Raw genomic sequence first — 19,276 nt, 5'->3', positions numbered from 1 at the left:
AGGCTGGGATTTGACCCTGCCACCGGCCTGGTAGCTTAATGGCCGTTGGCTGCCCACTGCTTCCCCAACGGGTCAAATGCAGAGAAAGAATTTCAATGTGTATGCGCGCAGTATGTATATGGGCTCCGTGACAACAATAAAGATTCTAAGCCCCTTCTTAAAAACCTAATCACCCCTTTAGTACAGAAAAAAATCTATCTATCTAAAACTTAGTTTTCTGTAGCAAATCACTACAAATGCTTGTTCTCATACAATTTAGTTTATGATTACCAACTGTACCTTGAGGAAAATTAAGTTTGGCTTCTAAATCAGTCAGTTTCCAGGGAACCTGGGCTGTAATAACATCACTTGTCATTTAGAGCTTTTTTTAAATTTTCGCTTTAACAAGACAGTTTTTGCAAATGTATAATTACAACCAGAATTACACTTTTTTTTTTTTTTTTTTTTTTTTTTTTTTATAAATATAACAACCTCCAAAACAACCTAACAACCTCTACTCCCCCTGTACAGTAGATGAAATCGCTAGAATAAGAACAAACTGTTTTCTCCAAAACAATGTGAAACTGACAAAAGTAATTTTAAAAGTGTTGTATACATTTTTTGACTTTTGATTCAACAGACTATTAATAATTGAACAAAATTGTGGAGATCATAAGTTATTTTCATTAGAATATTATTTCAAATGTCATTTAGCCTATTTGAATTGGAGAAAAGTAGTCTGTTTGGCCTTTGTAGTATTTTAAATATTCTGTTGAATAGGGTCACTATTTTTAATTTTGTCAGTTTCAAGGTATTATAGAAATATGTATCCTTTTTGTGGAATCCTGCTAACACTTTTGTTCATATCTTTAGGTTGCAATTTGTTTCTTGAGCAGTGAAGAATGCATGCTAGTATTTTTGCTATTCTAGTCAAGAAAACCCTGTTGGGTTAATGATTGGCATTTAACATTTTCATGTAATTCCATTCCAAAATTTGTTTAAAAGTTAGGCCTAATCTTTATAATCAATCCTAATATTTATGACTAGTTGTGTTTTCACACCATGCAGCTGCCACAGCAATCTGTCACTGAATGATAATCTTAGAAATCAGTGTAAAATATTCTGTTTTTTTTTTTTTTGGAACCTGAACTGTAAAAGTCATGTCACCAAATACAAAATGTCACGAGTCTTGAATTGAGCTTTACATTTTTTACATTAGAATTTAATCTTTAGATATGAAATTAATTTTACAAATAATCATTGAATTTACCAGCAATAAAGGTATGTTTGATACACAGGGTCTTGCTGCTGCAGCCACACTGGGCCTGGTATGAGCTGTCATCACACGCCTGTTGTTCTGCTACTAGATGCTCGGGTTAGGCATTGTCACCTGTGGCCACAGGTGCAATGTTACACTTCCAGCACTCCAATATAATTTCATTCCTTTAATTGGAGTGTATCAAAAAGCTGAAAATATGTAGCTCATATTATTAATTCTATGAGTAGGAAAACAAATGACAGAACAATCTTTAAGTAATTATGGTGTTTTCAGTCCAATGATGTTAATATGAAAGAGAATTAGGAATACTGTCTTTGTGGAGATACTAAATGTGGTCAAACAATAGGTTATGTGCGGTTATGTGGACATCGTGTATAAAAGCATTGCACTAAAGTCTGGCTTGTGTAACTGTGGCCCACTTCTGTCAGATTAGTACGTTTTCTATTGAGGATATACCTTTTTTCACAATAGCAGGCTACAGAATTGTGTTTCTGATGACAGCTAATCAGGGGCTGATGGCAAGTTTAGTCCTGGGACTAACACACTTTTTTCCCAGCACTGCTTTACCTGTCAGAAGAACATAAAGGATATTCATAAAGTGACAGACTTTGAAGCGCAAGCTGAAAGCACTGTTCTCCAGACGTCGTTCACAGATAAAACTTTTATTTATAAAACAATTCCATAAGAATGGGGCATTCACATTCATTGGTATGCTAGCGTTAAAGGCATGTGACAGTTGAGCTGAAAAGCGAAATTAAGTAGTAGTGGTTTGCCTTTTGGTAGTACCTCAACATGTACTTTATGGCAAACAATGTTTTATAAAAATATCAGCTGCACTTACTGCAAATTCCTGCCTTGCTTATCTGTACAGTATCAAGTTATGTATAAGAGAATAAAAATTGTTAATATATAAAAGATTATATATATATACATACAGGTCACAAACCAAAAGAATTAGATTTTAAAAAGCCAATGCAGTGTAAATCATTAAATTAAGCAGCCATGTCTAAAACATTCACACATTCCAATGCATATGATAGAAATTACAATCTTTAATAAGACAGCAAAATCCAAAAAGCTACATTTAAATTGCAGCAAAGATTTTTTTAATGCATATTGTGTGTAGACCAAATCTTCTGATTTCAAGTTACTTTGCTAAGATATACATGAGCAAACCTATTAATAAATAGAACAGCATTATAAACATTAAAACCTGTACAGATAAAAAAATATTTAAAATAGGCAAACAGTGTACTTTAGTGCACAAAATACAGCAAAAAGGCTTGGTTGCGAAAGTCAGTCCACTTCTTGTTCACTTAAGCCAATGTCATTTCTTCCCAGGAAGTGTGACTTGACTGCCACAGCTCTTTGGATGTTGTGATGTTCGTGATAGCTTTGCCTCCTTTTTAATTTCATATTCATCAAAAATGTAGTTTCCATTAAGAGCTGACAATATTCAGATCTAACAAACTAAATACTAATTAGTTCTTCAGCACTACTGAGCCCATTTAAAAGCCTCCTGTGCTAAGGAAACAAACTTAATTTTATCTTTGTATCCCCCCCTTATTCTTTTGAAACTAACAGGCCAACCTGACAAACCAAGGACATTCTCCCCATTCCATCATTGAAAAGGCTAAAAACTAAGCTGCCAATCAGCATGAGCTGAGGAGGAACTTGGATGGAATATGTCATGTAGATGGTTTGAAAGGAGGTAAAGCCCAGAGAGCTGAGGAGTTCGCAGGTATGGCATCAGTGCTTGGCAGATTAATTTCACTCATCACTGGGACAAATTACCTTACCTCTCCTCTCTAGCTCAGCCAATAAGCTTCCATCAGAATACAACACCCACACCCAACCTTCACAGGCAGCTGTATGGCTTACTAAACAGAGTTCAGGCACAGTTTGGTGGTGCAGTGAACCAGGAGTTTCCATTTACTTGTACGGGCTTGGGTCAACCCCTGATTAACCTGTGGCCCAGGTACAGCAGAGTCTCTTCTGTCCCACCACCTAAGAAGAAGTAGCATTTCCAGAAATCGTGACAGAGCTTTCAGCTTGGTCATAGAAACAGTCTTCATTGACTACAGAAGTCAGACTCTGAACACTAAACTCTCTCTCCAGCAATGCGTTAAGGTCTGCCACCCCGGATGCTGCTGCTGCTGCATCTGTCTGGCTGTCCAATGACCTGCTGTGCTCCTTCATGTTCAACAGTGCACCCTGGCTCCTCCTAAAACTATTGGTTTTCACCTTGGTGGTACTCAAGTGGCCTCGCACGAGTTTGGGTTGGATCTCTGGAGTGTCCCCGACTTTCTCAGGTTGAACACACGGTGCCGGTGCACATTTTGACACCCCTTCCTCTGACAGTTTAAGATGGAGGAACTGAGCCTCAATGGCACTAGTTGGAGAACTGCTGTCTCCACTGTTCCTCCTTGCCCCCCCCTCGCTAAAGCCATCATCCTCATCGCTTAAAATATCAGACTCTTTGGCAGAGGTAGAAGGAGTTTGTGAACTGGACCCAGGTGTGTCAGAACAGTTCTGCTGGGGGAAGTCAGAGGAGGAGCAGGGTGGAGGAGGCCCAGATAAACTGTAGGTCCCACTGCTCAGACTTCCCTCATCTGAGTCTGGCCCCAACTTGGGATTCCCAGCCTGGGCAGAGAAATCTCCAAGTGGTACTTTACACATCCAAGAAGCCCTGGAGGAACCTGATAATGAAGGTGGAGAAGGATGTTACAAATACTGTTCCTATCTGAGCAAAACATTTGGACCATACCATAAAATTCTGGGGGGGGGGGTCCCCAGCATTTTATGATCTTAAAATGGACCATAAAAGGCTAAATACAGTCGGCAATAGTCTATGTTTTAATAGTAAACTTTCTAGGAAACTGTGTCGGAAAGAAATGCTAGTGGTTTCATAGATCTTCCATTGGGGGGGGGAATATATATATATATATATATATATATATATATATATATATATATATATATATATATATATATATATATATATATATATATATATATATATATATATATGAAAAAAATATGACATACATACATATATATATATATGAAAAAAATATGACATACATACATATATATATATATGAAAAAAATTAAGTTTTATGTAAGTACGCTTATGAATACTGACCTAGTCTGGCAGAGGAGGGCAAGGTTCTGTGCAAGGGGGCCAAGCGCTCCTTACTGCTCTTCTCCAGCGTGCCTTCACACTTCATGTTCCTCCTCACGTTCTCCCTGAGGATGGAGCGGATCACCTTGATGATGTTGACCTTACTCTCAGGCACACTGTGAATGCAGCAGAGGTACCACAGTAACATGAGCACTGGGTATGTTAAACTTTGATTTCAGAAGCTAAATATAGATTAAGAGGATTGGTGAGGGAGATCCTTTGTGTCCCCAGTGTAAGGGGTTATTTGATTCATTAGTAGTGATCCCAATTTCATGGAATGTAATGAGAATTTCCAATCTGGTCACAGGCTTCACTCTCACCACTATTTCCTTAAACAGTTTGTACTGTTGAATGCTAAAACAATAACATGATGAAATGGTTGTTTTCATCTAAGGGTGGATTTTTGGGGGACCATAAAAACTAAAAAGGCTTTGCAGTAATATTTTACTGAACTGCATTGAAAGGGACATAATGGGTCATTTGTATCAGTTTTATAACTATTAAGTTGTCATTGACAGCATCAGCTTGTGATTTGGGGAAACACATGGGTTTGACAAGATAGACATGGATACTAAACTTATTTGAAGATTCAGCCAGCAGCTGATTAGTCTACCTGTGCACAAAGCCTGAAAACAGACTTGGCACAGAATGGTATCCAAAAATCTGTTGCACTGAGGCCTTTTATACTTTAACCAAACTGTAAAATATTCAAGCACCATTTCAAGCACTAAATTTGGATCAAGATTTAACAACGTCTGTCAGTTTACAGAATAACTTTGTGATTCAGTGACTAGCACTAAGATTGAGACTGACTGGCTGTTCTGTGAACGTATTTACAGCCTGATCAAATTCATTGTTTTAGTCAGGTCTCCATAATCCAAAAATGCTGCAATGCTTTGAATGAAATGTTTAAATCAAAAAAATGGGGGGGGGGAAGAGACCAATACTAGACCTTAAAAATGCCCTGATTCTGACTATCAAAGCTATGACTGCATACCAGAGGTAATCATCATCATCACTCTTGTTTAATCTCTGACCTGCTGCACAGCTGGAAGACTGTCTCTGGTCTCCCTTCCACTTCGGACCTGGAGTGAATTAGTTCCCAGATGCAGCTGCTTTCTGTACCTGTTCCTGAGAGAGCAAATAAATAAAGGAGAGGCTTTTAATTACGCACTCCAAATATGGTTTATGGCTTCAAATGGAGATGGAGGGAGCTGAATTTAAATGCCAGAAAAGTAGTGTGTGTGTGTGTGTTTAAGGGCAAGGAGAATGAGCTTGGGGTGGTTTGATGAAATACGAATGGGGAGAAAGAACAAAGATTTAGCGGCTGTACTTTGTGATTTGGGGGGGGGGGGTCATGTGGCAGTGTGTGGTCTTCTTACCTGCAGTATTTCCAAATCTGACCTGCAGCGCAGAGAGCGGGATGAGCCAACGAAACTTAAAGGGGTCCGATTCCCCATGGGAAATTGCCAAACGAGAATTGGCCTGTTCATCACATAGAAAAATTAAACGTTTCATACCGAAAGTGCTTTTTGTGGCATATAAGAGCAAATATGAGTGCAAGAGACAATACTAACCATCTTCTTCTTTAGCTTGTTGTTTTCCCTGTAGACCAGTATCACTGCTTTCTTGAACACTGGTGAGAGAACACATCAGCATCTTAGTTTTGACTGCAAATGCCTCTTGGGGAGAGCAGACTAAAGGAGTGCAATCTACAGAAGCATTTTAGATGGCAGTCTGAAAGCTCTGAAGTATATATCACTGCTACAGATATTGAAATTTACTGAGATCTGTAAGTGCTTTGCAGGCGATTGTGGGCAGATCTACAGGAAAGCTCAATATGTCTGGTTTCCACTGACCAAACTTAACATTAAATACTTATAGGTGGGGCAAAAAGTGAAACATTTGAAACAGTCTGTAGTATTTCATGCCAAGAAATTGTTTGTCTGGAGGAATACCAGCCAAATATCCAATGACAAAAACCTGGGAATGGAAATTTGTTTATTTCTCAGAATGTCACAGCAACAGTAGAGGGATCTATGTGCAGACTCACCAAACACGGTCATTTCAGGGTCTTTTCTCATGCGACCCAACGATGTATGTGGGTTGAGCCAGACCACTGAGGAATGCATGAGAAACTCTCCCATCGAAATCTCTGTGACCTGAAAGAGACACATCAAGATGACGAGTGAAAGCAGAAGAATAACAAAGCCAGCCATTTGGCTTTTCACTGCTGTGTGATGTACTTACTAATTAACTGTAAGTACATCCTAATTCCCCTATTTGATCATTTCTCTCACAACCAAGTAGTTGTTCAGTCCTCCATTTTGAAGGCTCTGAGGAGATCTCTCAGGGGCCAAGAGCAAGGATATGAGACCATGCTTCACTAAGTCTTAACAGGCCAACACCCCCATTTATTACAAATGTGTTTTGTAGTGAGTCTATGCTGCATTGAATTATACAGATCTAAAACTCCATCACATCATCCCTGCTATTTTATACCAATCAGACAGTTAAAGCGAACAACTGCTACAAACAAAACGTTCTAATCATAAACTATTGAATAATAAATTGTCACAAGCAGAATATCAAATGCAGATGTCTAATATAAATTATTTTTTTGGGGGGGAGCTGGCCGATAGTGGATGCAGCTGATCCTCTGAGGGGACGTCTGCTTCTGAGGATGGTCGGCTCACATGCATTTCCCTTTTTTATTCTCTAAACAATTCCTTGCTTTTCCATCTTCTAACCTAATTTGCTGTCTTCTTGCTTTGTCAGTGGGACTAAGATGCAGGGGGGGCAGCAATGTGGAGGGAATTGAGATGAACAATGTTGGCAGATTGAGTTCCACAGGCACTACAAACCTGTTTGTATGTGGGATGAAAAACATACATTTGTCTGGTCCTTAGCAAGAGCTGTGTAAATACAGTAGGTTGGAAATATACAGTACCCTAAATGACATAATTCAGCATTCACTTGGAATATTTAGTTGGTTGCAACTGGAATATAAATATTCAATCAAATTGAGAATTTATTCAGTCCCTAGAGGCACTGCACAGACAACGGTGTAAACACCATACGTCAGAGTTAAGCTTAACAGCTCAACTCTGATGTTTGAAGAAGTTTAAACTGAGCTCAGTGTTTAAAATTACATTTCCTGTGAACGTTTTTATCGCTGGCGTCCTGTAAAGCAATTATATATTAACAACTGTTGGCAATTTATGCATTTATTATCCTTGATAATTAAATAATTAAGTGTATCTACCTCCTTATCGTGGCCCGTCTGCTCAGCCACTAGCTGATCAAAGACAGAGCCGTAATCCTCGTAGATCTTCTGCATCTCATTGATGTGGCTGGCCACCTTCTCCATGGCTTTCAAAGCCTCTGCAGAGAGCGCACATGTTTAGTAGCACAACTTCCTAATGTGTGGCGGTGCAGTACATGTATACGTGTTTCTCTCCCTACCAGTAAGGTGGTAATGCTCCTCACTGTCAACATCAGTTAGAGAGACCAGCTCTCTGAGCAGCAGGGGGTACTTGAGCACCCTCTGCACTGGCTTAATCAGGTAGGACTCCAGGGTGGATGAGTGCTGCTTGGTGGGGTTCTTTGCATCCAAGAATTCTTTGAAGGCCTGATCAGTTTTAACTGAAATGGAAGACATTGTGAATTAATATAAAACTTTGAGCAGTCTTTTTTTTTTTTTTTTTATGTATCCTGAAGCACATCAATGGGCTAAAGCGCATACAATACGAATGTGGCTTCACTTGTTGCCATAGGTTGGCTTCCTAGAGTATATTACTAGTCCTTTATATGCAAATTCAGAATCATGGTGCAATAATGTGTCTCCAGCAGGGGGTAGTATAGTTGTCCCCTCAACAGTATTAGAGTTTAAAGGCCTATTGATGAATCCATTACCTAAATATCAGACTAAAATAAAGCTACAGTGTTTTCATATATCAAAACTAAACATATCTAGCCCAACTGTGAGGAGTTATTACTTTGTTTATTCGCAAGCTGATTAAAAATGATCGTGTTGGGAAGGGGAGTGTATGCTGCATAGTGTGAAACGGCAGGTATACAGAACAAGCCTTTTGTAAAGGTGATGACATTTTCCCTGAACAGTATGCATCCACAACACTTACTGAGGGGGGCAATTAAAGTATTAATTATAGCACTCCCTGCCACAGACATGCAGCCGCATCGACACCTCCAAGAGTAATTGGCAGGCAATTAACGAGTCGACAAATAAACAGAAACTAAGGCAACCCAGAGCCCTTGGCATCATGGGAAATGAGGGAGGGATTGAAGAGGGGGTGATGAAGATGGCAGAGACGGGTATATAATTACTTAAAGGGCTGACATACACCCACAGATTTCTTCTGTGTCCTTGGATCAGCTGGTTGTGATCAGGCTGTACTGGGTTTTCTGTATCACGCTGAGACAATTATATACTGAGTGTGTAAAAAGTATAACTATCGCCTTGTTATACTTGGCAGTTCTTATGTGTACTGTAATTATTGTGCTACACGTTGGCCCAATATAAGCACATGGCACCTCCTATAACATTTAAAGCTTTAGTTAAAGAGTAGGGTGTGCTGTATACGCCATGTGAATACTGGGCCTTTGAATCTGGCACCTTTTGCCTCTAACATTTGAGGCCATTTTGCTTCAAGCTTCCACTGCCCACACACCCTAGAAATGAAAAACAATCATTATACTGACACCTAAGAGAGAATAATAAATTAATGTGAAGTGTTTAATTTTTTATATTACGGTTAGTAATTGTGATAGTTCTGATCTTTGATTTTTGGGTGTGGGGTCACTGTTTACATTTGGATTACAGATTTAGGTTTTCAACAGTTCATCTATGAAGGCAGCAGGAGGGTTTACACCAAAAGATTGTAGCAATAGATCTTATCAGTCTGTTTGTGAGATTATATAATTAAGCTTAAACTTTCATCATCTTTCAGAATATTTAATACGGCAGAAAATTCATGCTCCAACGTTGCTTTGATAACCATATTTACCACACATCATTCTCCTCTAGGTAACGTTTTTTTTTGTGTTTTTGTCCCATCAAATCCTATTAAACAGCCATCCTGCAGCTTACTTTGAGGGATGTCCCACGCAATTCTGGTAATGGGGCAGAATTAAGCAACACAAGGGGGGAAATTTGTCCTCCCCACCACCCGTCATGTCAGCAAAGATGCCAATCTTCTTACATTCATTTGTGTACTGGGCAGCATTCCCAAATAGTGGCAGAAAGGCTGGCATGTTAGAGGTCATAAATTAACTTTAAATTTGTACTCTGTCACATGCTGAGGGAATTGCAAGGAGTTACTAGGGCTTTCAGATTATCCTGGTCACATCTGCTGTTATTGGACAAGGTTATTCAAAGGCTGTGTAATAATTTATGTATGCATTTGTTTAAACACGGCCTGGTTGTAAAACAGGTAATAGCTGTAGATGTTTAGAAACTGTAGATCATAAACTGAAAGGTGAAAAAAAAAAATCTCTCCTCCCAATTCTAATACTTTGTGTGTCTGTGCATGGTGCTAGAACAGGACTTGCAGTAAACTAGAGGCATCACTCACCTCACTTTGATCTAACCTCTCACTCTTGGACATTTACTTTAGTACATAGTTGATTTGTTTCCCAAAAGAAAAGGCCAAGGTGTCTGATGCAACAGGGGTGTAAGGGAACTGAATTTAGCATTTTAGGATTAGCAGGTTTCTGCAGATGCATTTAAAGTTTGTCAAATACCTCTCTCCAGGACCTTCTGGACCTTGATATGGTTTGCACAGAAGCCACTGTAGAGCTTGAAGTGGTCGGCGTAGTAGAGGAACGAACCCCCCAGAGAAAACAGCAGTTTCTGTAAACAAGAGATTATGTGAGAGGAAAAGGCACTGACTGGGTTTTCCACACAGATGGAGAGTGTGATGCTACACAAAGCAAGAGGATGAAAGAGTGTGAACATATGAAGTTGTGACCAGACCACTCTGTCCTCTCGCTATTTTACAGAGTAATCAAATGGCCCCTCTGTCCTTGTTCTTCTTTCTCACCTAACCTGGAGTACACTAGCTTTCAGCAGCTCACAGTCCAGTCAACCGTCACCTCGATCAATACACCCCACACCTTGTCATGTCAAGCCTATAAATCAGTCTGCAATGTCAGACCACCTCAATTATTTATTAACCTCAAGATCTTTGAGACATTTTTTCATTGCAACAGTTGCTGTAATCTCCTGTTTCAAGAATTATGATATACACATAAGAATCTGCACTAAATCTTGGGATATTTATTCATAAATCTTGGGATATTTATTCAGCAATGTGAAACAACAGTGTGTGTGTACGTACCTTGAACTGTGAGGGGGTCTCCAGCGTGCTGAAATCAGGTGAGGAGGCAATTCTCTCCTCTAGAGTCTGTAGAAAGACCTTCTGGAAGTCCAACATCTCCGGCAGGCTGCCAAACAGACTCTCCATCTGAGAAAGAGAAAAAAGGTAGGACAATTAAAAGAGGAAAAAGAAACTTATAAAACCTGCACTCAGATGGCTCCATCTCCAACAAAGGGCTAAGCTATGGTCCCGATATATACAGCATACATGCGTGTATATGTGTCTAAGACACTGCACACATTTACCCACACCCAATGTCATCACTTCCCTTCATGAAAAGCCTTTCAGAAGCTTGCATGTCCTCGTCCATTTTGTGTCTGGACACATCCCACTGTCCCATAATGGCCTTCTAATTTACCCCACTGTTCAGTGGCCTACCAGATACTGTGTCTTGGGAGACACATCCAGTGGGGGGTGGTCACACCCAGCACAGTTCTGTGAAAAGGGCCAGAAACAGCAGTGCAAGTTCACAAGCACGCTGTAGTTGTGCAACACGTGTGTTATCACATTAAAAACACCATTGGTGTGTGTGTTAAACAGAAAAAGATGAGTTGGTAACTTTACACTGGTGTGTGAAACTGAGATGAATGTTACAGGGTGAGTTTACCCTTAAGCCAGCCTTTATTAGCTCGGTCCTCTAGGACAATAGGAGGTCAGAGTAGAGGAATGCTAATTTGTCCTCCAGCCTGTCACAGTGAAATTGAGGGTATATGGCCAAGCAGAGTTCATCACCTCTAGGTAATCAACATTCAATGAACTCCAAGTTCTATATAGTCTCCTGACTTCCCAAGACATGTCTCTGGATTTTACACCTCGGAATAAATGTTCCAGTCTTCTTGCATGAACCCTACCTCATCCAGGGAGAGGAAGGTTTCATTCTGCAGGGGCTTCAGGTAGATCTCAAACAAACAGGCCAGATCCTACAAAAAAAAGGAAGGTTGGTGACTAGGAATCAAACAGCAAAAGTAAACATTATTCCTTGATCCTCACTGTTCAAAGGTACGTTCCCCCTCCCACATTCCCATACCTCATTCCCACATCTCCCCTCCTTTTCTGTCTACCCCCTCCTTTAATGTGGCTGTAGCATGCCTTGCTATCAGGGGATATTCTCATTAAGTTGATTTATGAGCTTTCACCTTTTCCTGTGCTTCTCTATGCTCTGTCCCCTCTCCTGGTTGGGGTGTGTGTGTGTGTGGGCGCACATATATACAAACTGGGCAAAATCTCCTCCCTCAATTACATATAAACAGCAGGTTGAAGAAAGATGCAAAGGGAACAAGACTTAATGAAAAAAAAACATGAAGGCAGAGGGAAAAAAATGTCTGGCATGTTAAATGTTGGCTATGTAATGCAAATTAAAAAAAGGTCAAATTGAACAAGATGAAAGCAGCAGAATGATTGGGTGGGAGGAAAATGAATAAGGCTTGACAGGAGGAGGAGAGAAGGGGGAGCTAACAGTGGCAGAAGAAACAAAAGCCTCACTCCATTTGTCCTATGACACTATTTATCACATGAACTAATATTTACCCAAAAAACTTAATTACTTTCTTAGTGAGATAAGTTTGACTAGATCATGTCTGTATAGTAAATATGTATCTGGACCCCGCAGTCCAAAAATAAATTAAGACTACAGGAATTTACTGTTTCTGGCCAAGAAAAAGTCAAGCACATACATTTTTTTCTTTATTTTTTAAGGGGGTTAAGTCACTGTGTTTATTCTGTTCAAGAATTAAGGTGTAAACAAACCAAGATGTCACTTCTAAATTAGTGAGCTTCAGGGACAGATTATTTTTTTCTCTATTTGGACAGAATCAGGCCAGATGTTTCCCCCAATGCCACTCGTCATGCTAAGCTAACCAGCCACCAGTTGCTGCTATATATTTAGTCTTGCAAAATTACATTTTTATAACAGAGCAGTAAAAAAAATTAAATATTCATGCTGGTTTCTGAGAATAAATTCTAACTCGACAGCACAGCTTGCTGATCACACCTTAACATATGACTTTTCTGTGTCCACCAGCTCCTGGATGACCTTGCGTAACCTCTCTGTGGCACTCATGTGCTTGGAGCAAGGTCTGAGCATTGCTGCCTCTCCCACAGGACTGTGGGTCTCTCCTCCCTCCCTCATACGAGCTTCTTTGGTGTCCTCCGTCAGACCGTCAGTGTCTAAGCCTGTCTCTTCCTGAAAAGACTGGTAGAGAGTCCACACAGTGTCCACGCTCTGTAGGGGGCAACAGAGAAAAGAGGGTTGGTATTAGGTCAGGCAGCTTAGGGATTATAACAGCCAGCTGGATAAAATGGACATCACGTTTGCTCTAAGAAATTGTACTACATGCTTCTGCCTGCAAACATATTCACTGGAATCAATTAAAATGAAAAATTCTGAAGTGGCCTGACTGCAAATATGGAACAGCACCATCAATGCTGAAAAGTTTTAGAGCAACCTCCACACGTGTTTCAGGGAAGGTCATGCATATCTCGGCAAGACAATGCTAAGCCACATACTGCATCCACAACAGCATGGCTTTACAGGAGAAGTATCCAGGTGCTGAACTGGCCTGACTGCAGTCCAGACTTTTCACCAATAGAAAACATTTGGCGCATCATAAAACAAAAAAATCCAGCAACAAAGGCCCAGGACTGTTGAGCTAGAATCCTGCATCAGACAAGAATGGGACAACAGTCCTCTCCTAAACATCTCCTAAAGGGGATGCTACACAATGGTAAACATCACGCTGTTGCTGTACTCAAATTCAAAATGAGCTATTTTCCATGAAATGTTAAAATGTCTTAGTTTCAACATCTGATTGTTTCTGTTTTATTGTGAATAAAATATCGGTTGATGAGATGCAAATCACTGCATTTTGTTTTTATTTACACATCATCCCGACCTTTTTTGAATTGGGGTCATATATACTTCAACACTGTGCGTGAGTAGTTATTCCCCTGAGTTTACTGAGGGCATTATGGAGGTTTAGTTATGCACTTTATGCTAATTGGCTTTGCATCAAAGACTTGACAGGTCACCTGCAAGGCTAAGTGGATATCCCAGCAGAAACCATTGTAGCCAATACAGTTCTACATCCATAATGGACAGTTATGCAGCTTTGTGTCACATCAATTCTAGAAAATCTGACAAGCTAGGAGATCCCAAGAGGTTATGCATTAGTTTGTAACAGTTTGTACTAGAGGGAGTGTAGGAGGGAGCAGCATTTTGTATTCTATATTTAGCTGGTAATTCCTCTGGTAATTTCTCCCAGCCTGTTTTGTTCTTCAGTCATAGGTGAAAGCACATGAAAAACTAAGTGGCATTCAGTTTAAAGAGGTGTTCAACAGAAACAGATCATTCATATTCTTTAACACTGGACTGTGCTGCCTGTGAAAGCAACTTCAGCTGTAGGCACCTAATAAAGAAATCTTGCATGTGGGGGTTTAATATTTTGTAGTGTGTGAGCAACTTACAAAATGAACCATTATCAGCCTCTCTGTTCTGTAGCCTGGGACATGAAAAACATGATAAAGAAAAAAAATGTATCGCTTCTCTCTAAATTACACCGTGGTTGCCACTCTTTAAGTAATACTGCATATGTATGTACACTTATTCGAGATGCAGCATAATTTCTTACCTGACAAGCTTTTGAACATTCAACTGCACCAAGCTGTTCTAGGCAGTCGTGCACAAGCCAGCAATTATGATGTGATTTCTATCCTAAAGATAGCCTCGTGATGACCAGCTCTCCTTATACCAAGCAATGGCATGATGTAGCATTATAATCTGTGGCCAGTCACTGGAATCAGCAGAGGCTGATAAGTGCCAGTAATAGCAGGTTCCAACTTGCTGCACAGCATTACAGCACGGTGGGATGGCGTGGATGCCAGACAAAACAGCTGCTCAGCACTGTGTGTGTGTGTGTGTGTGTGTGTGTGTGTGTGTGTGTGTGTGTGTGTGTGTGTGTGTGTGTGTGTGTGAGACTGTATTTAAAATATTGCATGAGCAAGCTTTCAATTGTAGCTGACTGTACAGCAGCTTGTGGACTGAGACACCCTCCACTCCACATGCAAACTTTCCAAACATGGTTTAGAAGCTGGTCTCACTACTTCCGATCCGATCCGATACAGGTGTAAGCTACCACCCATAACCCACCCTCACCCCCACTCCACCCAACCCATCAACTCCTAGGGAGCTCATAATCAAGCTTTTCATTAAGCCTGCCTGCTCATCAGCTCATTATAGCATGGTCACTTCAGAGACGTCCCTACGGTGCCATGAAATAGGCTGAGCGAAAGTGACAGACTGAAATAGAATTAAAAAAAAGAAAGATACAGAAGGGGAAAATTGCTCCCCATGTCTAGACCAAGTCTCTTTCAAGTGATCCACCACCCACGGCAGTGCACCACTCTGGAGCTCTTTTAATGTGGGCTGATAATTATGAGGGGATTTCAGGTCTCCCTGTGCAGAGGGCCAATGTTCAGAGTGGAGAGAGCAATTGCTCATTTCCAACAAAGGAACTGTTCCCAAGGACTAGGAACCTTTTCAGGAGCCTAGTTCCTCTACTTGTATTTGAACAAGAGGAAGCTAGATCAGAATTTAGTCGTGGGGCTGTACTTCAACAGTTCCAAGAAAACTATCCATGCTAGCCAAGCTGCAAGCTTAGTTAAAGCAGTCCTCCTACACTTATTTAAACAACAATTTTTCTGATATAAAACATTGTACTGTACTTCAGCAACTGAGATGAAAGTTTATTCGACATTTATTCTGGGTGCTTGCATAAAAACATTAACATAATATACATTTACACAGGCATAATTCATCTGAAGCAAGACTGAAAATATCATCCATGTAGCTACAGCTGCTGACTCACACCATCCCAGATTACAAAATGTGTTTCACACACGGATGATGGTGCCACACACAGCGCCAGACAGCTTTCATTCAATGAAACGCGCTCTGGGAAAGCTCCATATTGCACCAGGGTGGCAGACAGTGGGGGACTGCCTGAAGGAAACACGGAGGTTGAAGGATATCAGAACAACATATTCATCAAATAGCCCACTGGTAGCTCCAGACAGGGGAGAGCAGCCTTGTGAAGGCAGATAACAGTCCTGTCTGCCATTTATTTCAGCTACAGGCACCCAGAGAAAAGGGGAGGCTTGCCTGGGTCTTTATAAACGTGTGTGTGTATCTGGTCTCTCACACACATACACACACTCTTGCTCAAGTGCAGCGTTAATTCTCCTCACACCCACACACTGGCAGGATATGGGCTGATGATGTCCCCACACACACACACACACACACACACACACACACACACACACACACACACAAATAGGATGACGGAGGAGCCGCAAAGCTGAGAAATAAAGGAGTGTGTATGCTTGATGGGATGCTCAGGAATGTGTGCACATGAAAACACACTTTAAACCCCTTCACACATCTTCCAACTTTTCATCATCAATGGTAAATGGCTGCACTGGAGCATGTAAAGATGAGGTGAGCAGAAAGAATGAGAGGGAAAGAGGCAGATGGTGGGGGTCATGCCTCAGGAACTGCCTCACAACAAACCTACCAACACAGCCTGACAGCTAGCCCAAGTAACCAATTAAGAGCTGAGGTTGGAAGCCAGCAAAGTGGGAGAAATGACTGGGAGTGCCAGGAAAGACGAGTGGAATCAGTGCTGCTGTGAATTCCTGTTCAGGTTTCCTAACTGACAGCTGTCAGCACTGCATCATGTTTCTACCTCGTCTCACTGTTCATATGCTCACATCAATTTACAAATTACAACTGTAATATTGCTTTTGAGTAATTTTGTCTTTGTCTGCTCATTTCCTTCCGACAGCGTCCAGCAGCCGTTTCATTTCAATCAACTGTCATACACATGTACATAATGTTCACTAGCTGGTTCCCCCAGAGCCAAGAGTTTCAGTCCACACTATGAAACAATCCTTGTCAAGTACTGTCAAGAAATAATCCACTTACTGCCCAAAACCATTCCCATAACCTAACCCAGGCTGAATAAAATAAACTTTAGCAATTTTTGGAAATTAAACCACATCTACTCAGCACAGAAAACCCTTACTAAACCTCTTCACACAGGAACAGTGATAGTTAAACACAGTTTAGAGCTGATGACTGACACTTTGTCTTAATAAGGCCCCTTCAAAAACTGCATTACATACTCTAGTGTTAATCTTTCACTTGCTCTCACAATCTCCTGCCTACCATGAACAGCAGTCTGTAGAGCAGCCTCCATGCTGATGTGGCCTGTCGCTGGGTCCTCCGGGCCAGCGAGCAGCCCTTCCTACGCAACCTGCTTCCCCTGGATGCTGGCATGTCGGCTCCAGAAGTGAAGCGTAGTTATCCAACGTGACCAAACTAAAGAAGATATCCACAACACATCTGTAATTTATCTTGACCGTCTAAGAAATCTCAAACGGACCACCTGATTTCCATCTGATGGTCTGTCGATCTCCCCATCAAGTTATCTCATCCTTCTCCTCTTTGCCTTCTCTCGCTCCAGTTTGCAGCTGCCTGTCTGTGTTAGGCCCAGGTCAGAAGTCTTGAGTGCACCTCTGCCTCTGAGGAAGAGTGGGCTTTGATGGGGATAGAGCCCCTGATCCTCCAGTTGTGTGAGCGTAGGCAGAGAAATCGTGTTTGCTGCTGGCTTATTTTGCATATCAATCAGCAGTGGACAGTCTGACCATTTGGCTTGTGCTAATAGAGAGGGACTTCTTCCACTCACATTACACGCCCTCTCAATCTGTCTTTTCACGTCAGGGCTGCACTTCCTATGTCTCTAACTCCACACCCTGCCTTACATCATGCTTTCGTGTCCATTTACTTCCAGACATTCCCATTCCTGCTCCTTCTTTCTCTTGTTCTTTTTTGCTTCCACGTGACCTCTCGCTGGTGTGATTTCCAGAGAGCTGAATGGAAAGACCGGGGGCTGTATCAGTGTCCAGTCTCTCAATAGCAAGAGTACAATGTAGACTGTTCTGGCTTGTTACCTCCACACACAGAGGAATGGCTGACTCAAAAATGGGAGGCTCTACACTGGTTGGTGTGACAAGGCACGAATGTTAACTATGGCTTCATACCAGAATAAAACAAAACAAATCAGACAGAGTGTGCATTCTTTATGAAGGTAGACAAGTAATAGAAAGAATTAGAATTTGAGATGCATGTGTTTGACTGAGACAATACATTCTAACAGTGAGTGAAGGCTCCTTCTTTAGTTCGTCTACTGTCCCTATCAAATTCAAGGAGAGGACTTTTTTCTTTTTTATAGAGGATTTCTTGGCTAGAGAGATGCAAAAATGGGAGAAAGACAAAAGGAGGAGGAGAGAGACAGAAAAAAAAAAGGGACCAGTATGCAACAAGAGTTCCAACATGGTTGCAAACCAGGGATGTTGTGGTTCATGGTTGGCACCTCAAACTCTGGCTAACAGGATTTTTTCGTGTATGTTATGTCGTGTAACGATACTAAGGCAGTTATATTTATTAAGCAAGAAAGATCTGGACAAAAGTGCAGCCATCAGCCCCTGCTGAAATTCACACCAATCTTTTTTGGTTCCTTCTTTGTTCAAAAGATTGGCAGTTTTGTATTTAGCTGTGCACGTGAAATGTGACATTAATGTTTATGTGACCAATGGTAAAAAAGAGAAGTTCAAATCCAACCAACTTTTACACATCTATAGACAAATCCAGCTGCTGGACAAAGTGGGCACCATAATGTTCAAATGTCTTTTTCCTAGTCCTGCGTCAGAAAAGGGTTTCTCATTTGAAGGCTATTTTTAATTCTTGTTCTGTAACCAAAATTTTGTGTGCAAACACAAATTTAAAAAAAAATAGGAAAGGAACACAGCTCAGCTCTGTCAGACTGCGAGCTTGCAAGATAAACACTAAACACTGTCTCCATCTCCCTTTAACGCTCTGATGGAGTCATTATGTACAAAGCTCAGCCTGCTTTGCAGATGAAATGCTGCTCAAATCAAAAAAGAAGCTTCACGCTTTACCAGCAGTGAGGCCACATCTTGGCAGAAATAAATAAGAAACAAACATGGGGGTGTGGGGGTGGGGGCCCATCCCTTACCAAACACAGCCTTGTCATGACACTAAGAAAGCGAGAGAAAGAGAGAGCGAGCAGGCCTGGTGGCCGGTAGGCCAGTAATTCATTAGCCATGTTAATGGCCTATAGTGTCGCAATGCCATCTTCTTTCAAAGCTTGATAAAAGAAGACGCAGGCTCATGAATCATACAGAGTAGAGGGGTGGAGAGAGGAAGATGAGAGGGAGGGCTGGTCCCGTCGCGCTCCACTCAAGCCCATTTATGCCTTTTATTATTCATTCTAAACAAATATTATTCCACCAAGTCTCAGAGGACTTTGGTAGAGGAGTGTGTTTTAATAATGAAGCCAACTTGAGATTAAAGCATCC

The 19,276-nt window shown here is 41.0% G+C and overlaps 1 protein-coding gene across 5 annotated transcripts in view; it reads right to left on the bottom strand.

Annotated features, from left to right (window-relative positions):
• Positions 1 to 1,904: 1,904 nt before the first annotated feature.
• tiam2a (TIAM Rac1 associated GEF 2a) overlaps positions 1,905 to 19,276 on the bottom strand; it is a 106,572-nt gene continuing 89,200 nt past the window's right edge. For all 5 annotated transcript variants that reach the window (XM_067479467.1, XM_067479466.1, XM_067479469.1 and 2 more), the window contains 12 exons: positions 12,831 to 13,061; positions 11,692 to 11,760; positions 10,802 to 10,927; positions 10,206 to 10,314; positions 7,908 to 8,087; positions 7,708 to 7,826; positions 6,496 to 6,604; positions 6,020 to 6,078; positions 5,825 to 5,927; positions 5,480 to 5,573; positions 4,404 to 4,558; positions 1,905 to 3,957 (listed from right to left, as the gene is read on the bottom strand). In XM_067479467.1, coding sequence (XP_067335568.1) covers positions 3,266 to 3,957; positions 4,404 to 4,558; positions 5,480 to 5,573; positions 5,825 to 5,927; positions 6,020 to 6,078; positions 6,496 to 6,604; positions 7,708 to 7,826; positions 7,908 to 8,087; positions 10,206 to 10,314; positions 10,802 to 10,927; positions 11,692 to 11,760; positions 12,831 to 13,061 — 2,046 coding nt within the window. In that variant the 3' untranslated portion in view covers positions 1,905 to 3,265. The remainder of the gene's footprint in view (positions 3,958 to 4,403; positions 4,559 to 5,479; positions 5,574 to 5,824; positions 5,928 to 6,019; positions 6,079 to 6,495; positions 6,605 to 7,707; positions 7,827 to 7,907; positions 8,088 to 10,205; positions 10,315 to 10,801; positions 10,928 to 11,691; positions 11,761 to 12,830; positions 13,062 to 19,276) is intronic.

This window comes from Channa argus, chromosome 16 (assembly GCF_033026475.1).
Source record: "Channa argus isolate prfri chromosome 16, Channa argus male v1.0, whole genome shotgun sequence".
Classification (NCBI taxonomy): domain Eukaryota; kingdom Metazoa; phylum Chordata; class Actinopteri; order Anabantiformes; family Channidae; genus Channa; species Channa argus.
The sequence above is the reverse complement of the archived record's forward strand: the minus strand, read 5'-3'. Positions and strand labels throughout refer to the sequence as shown.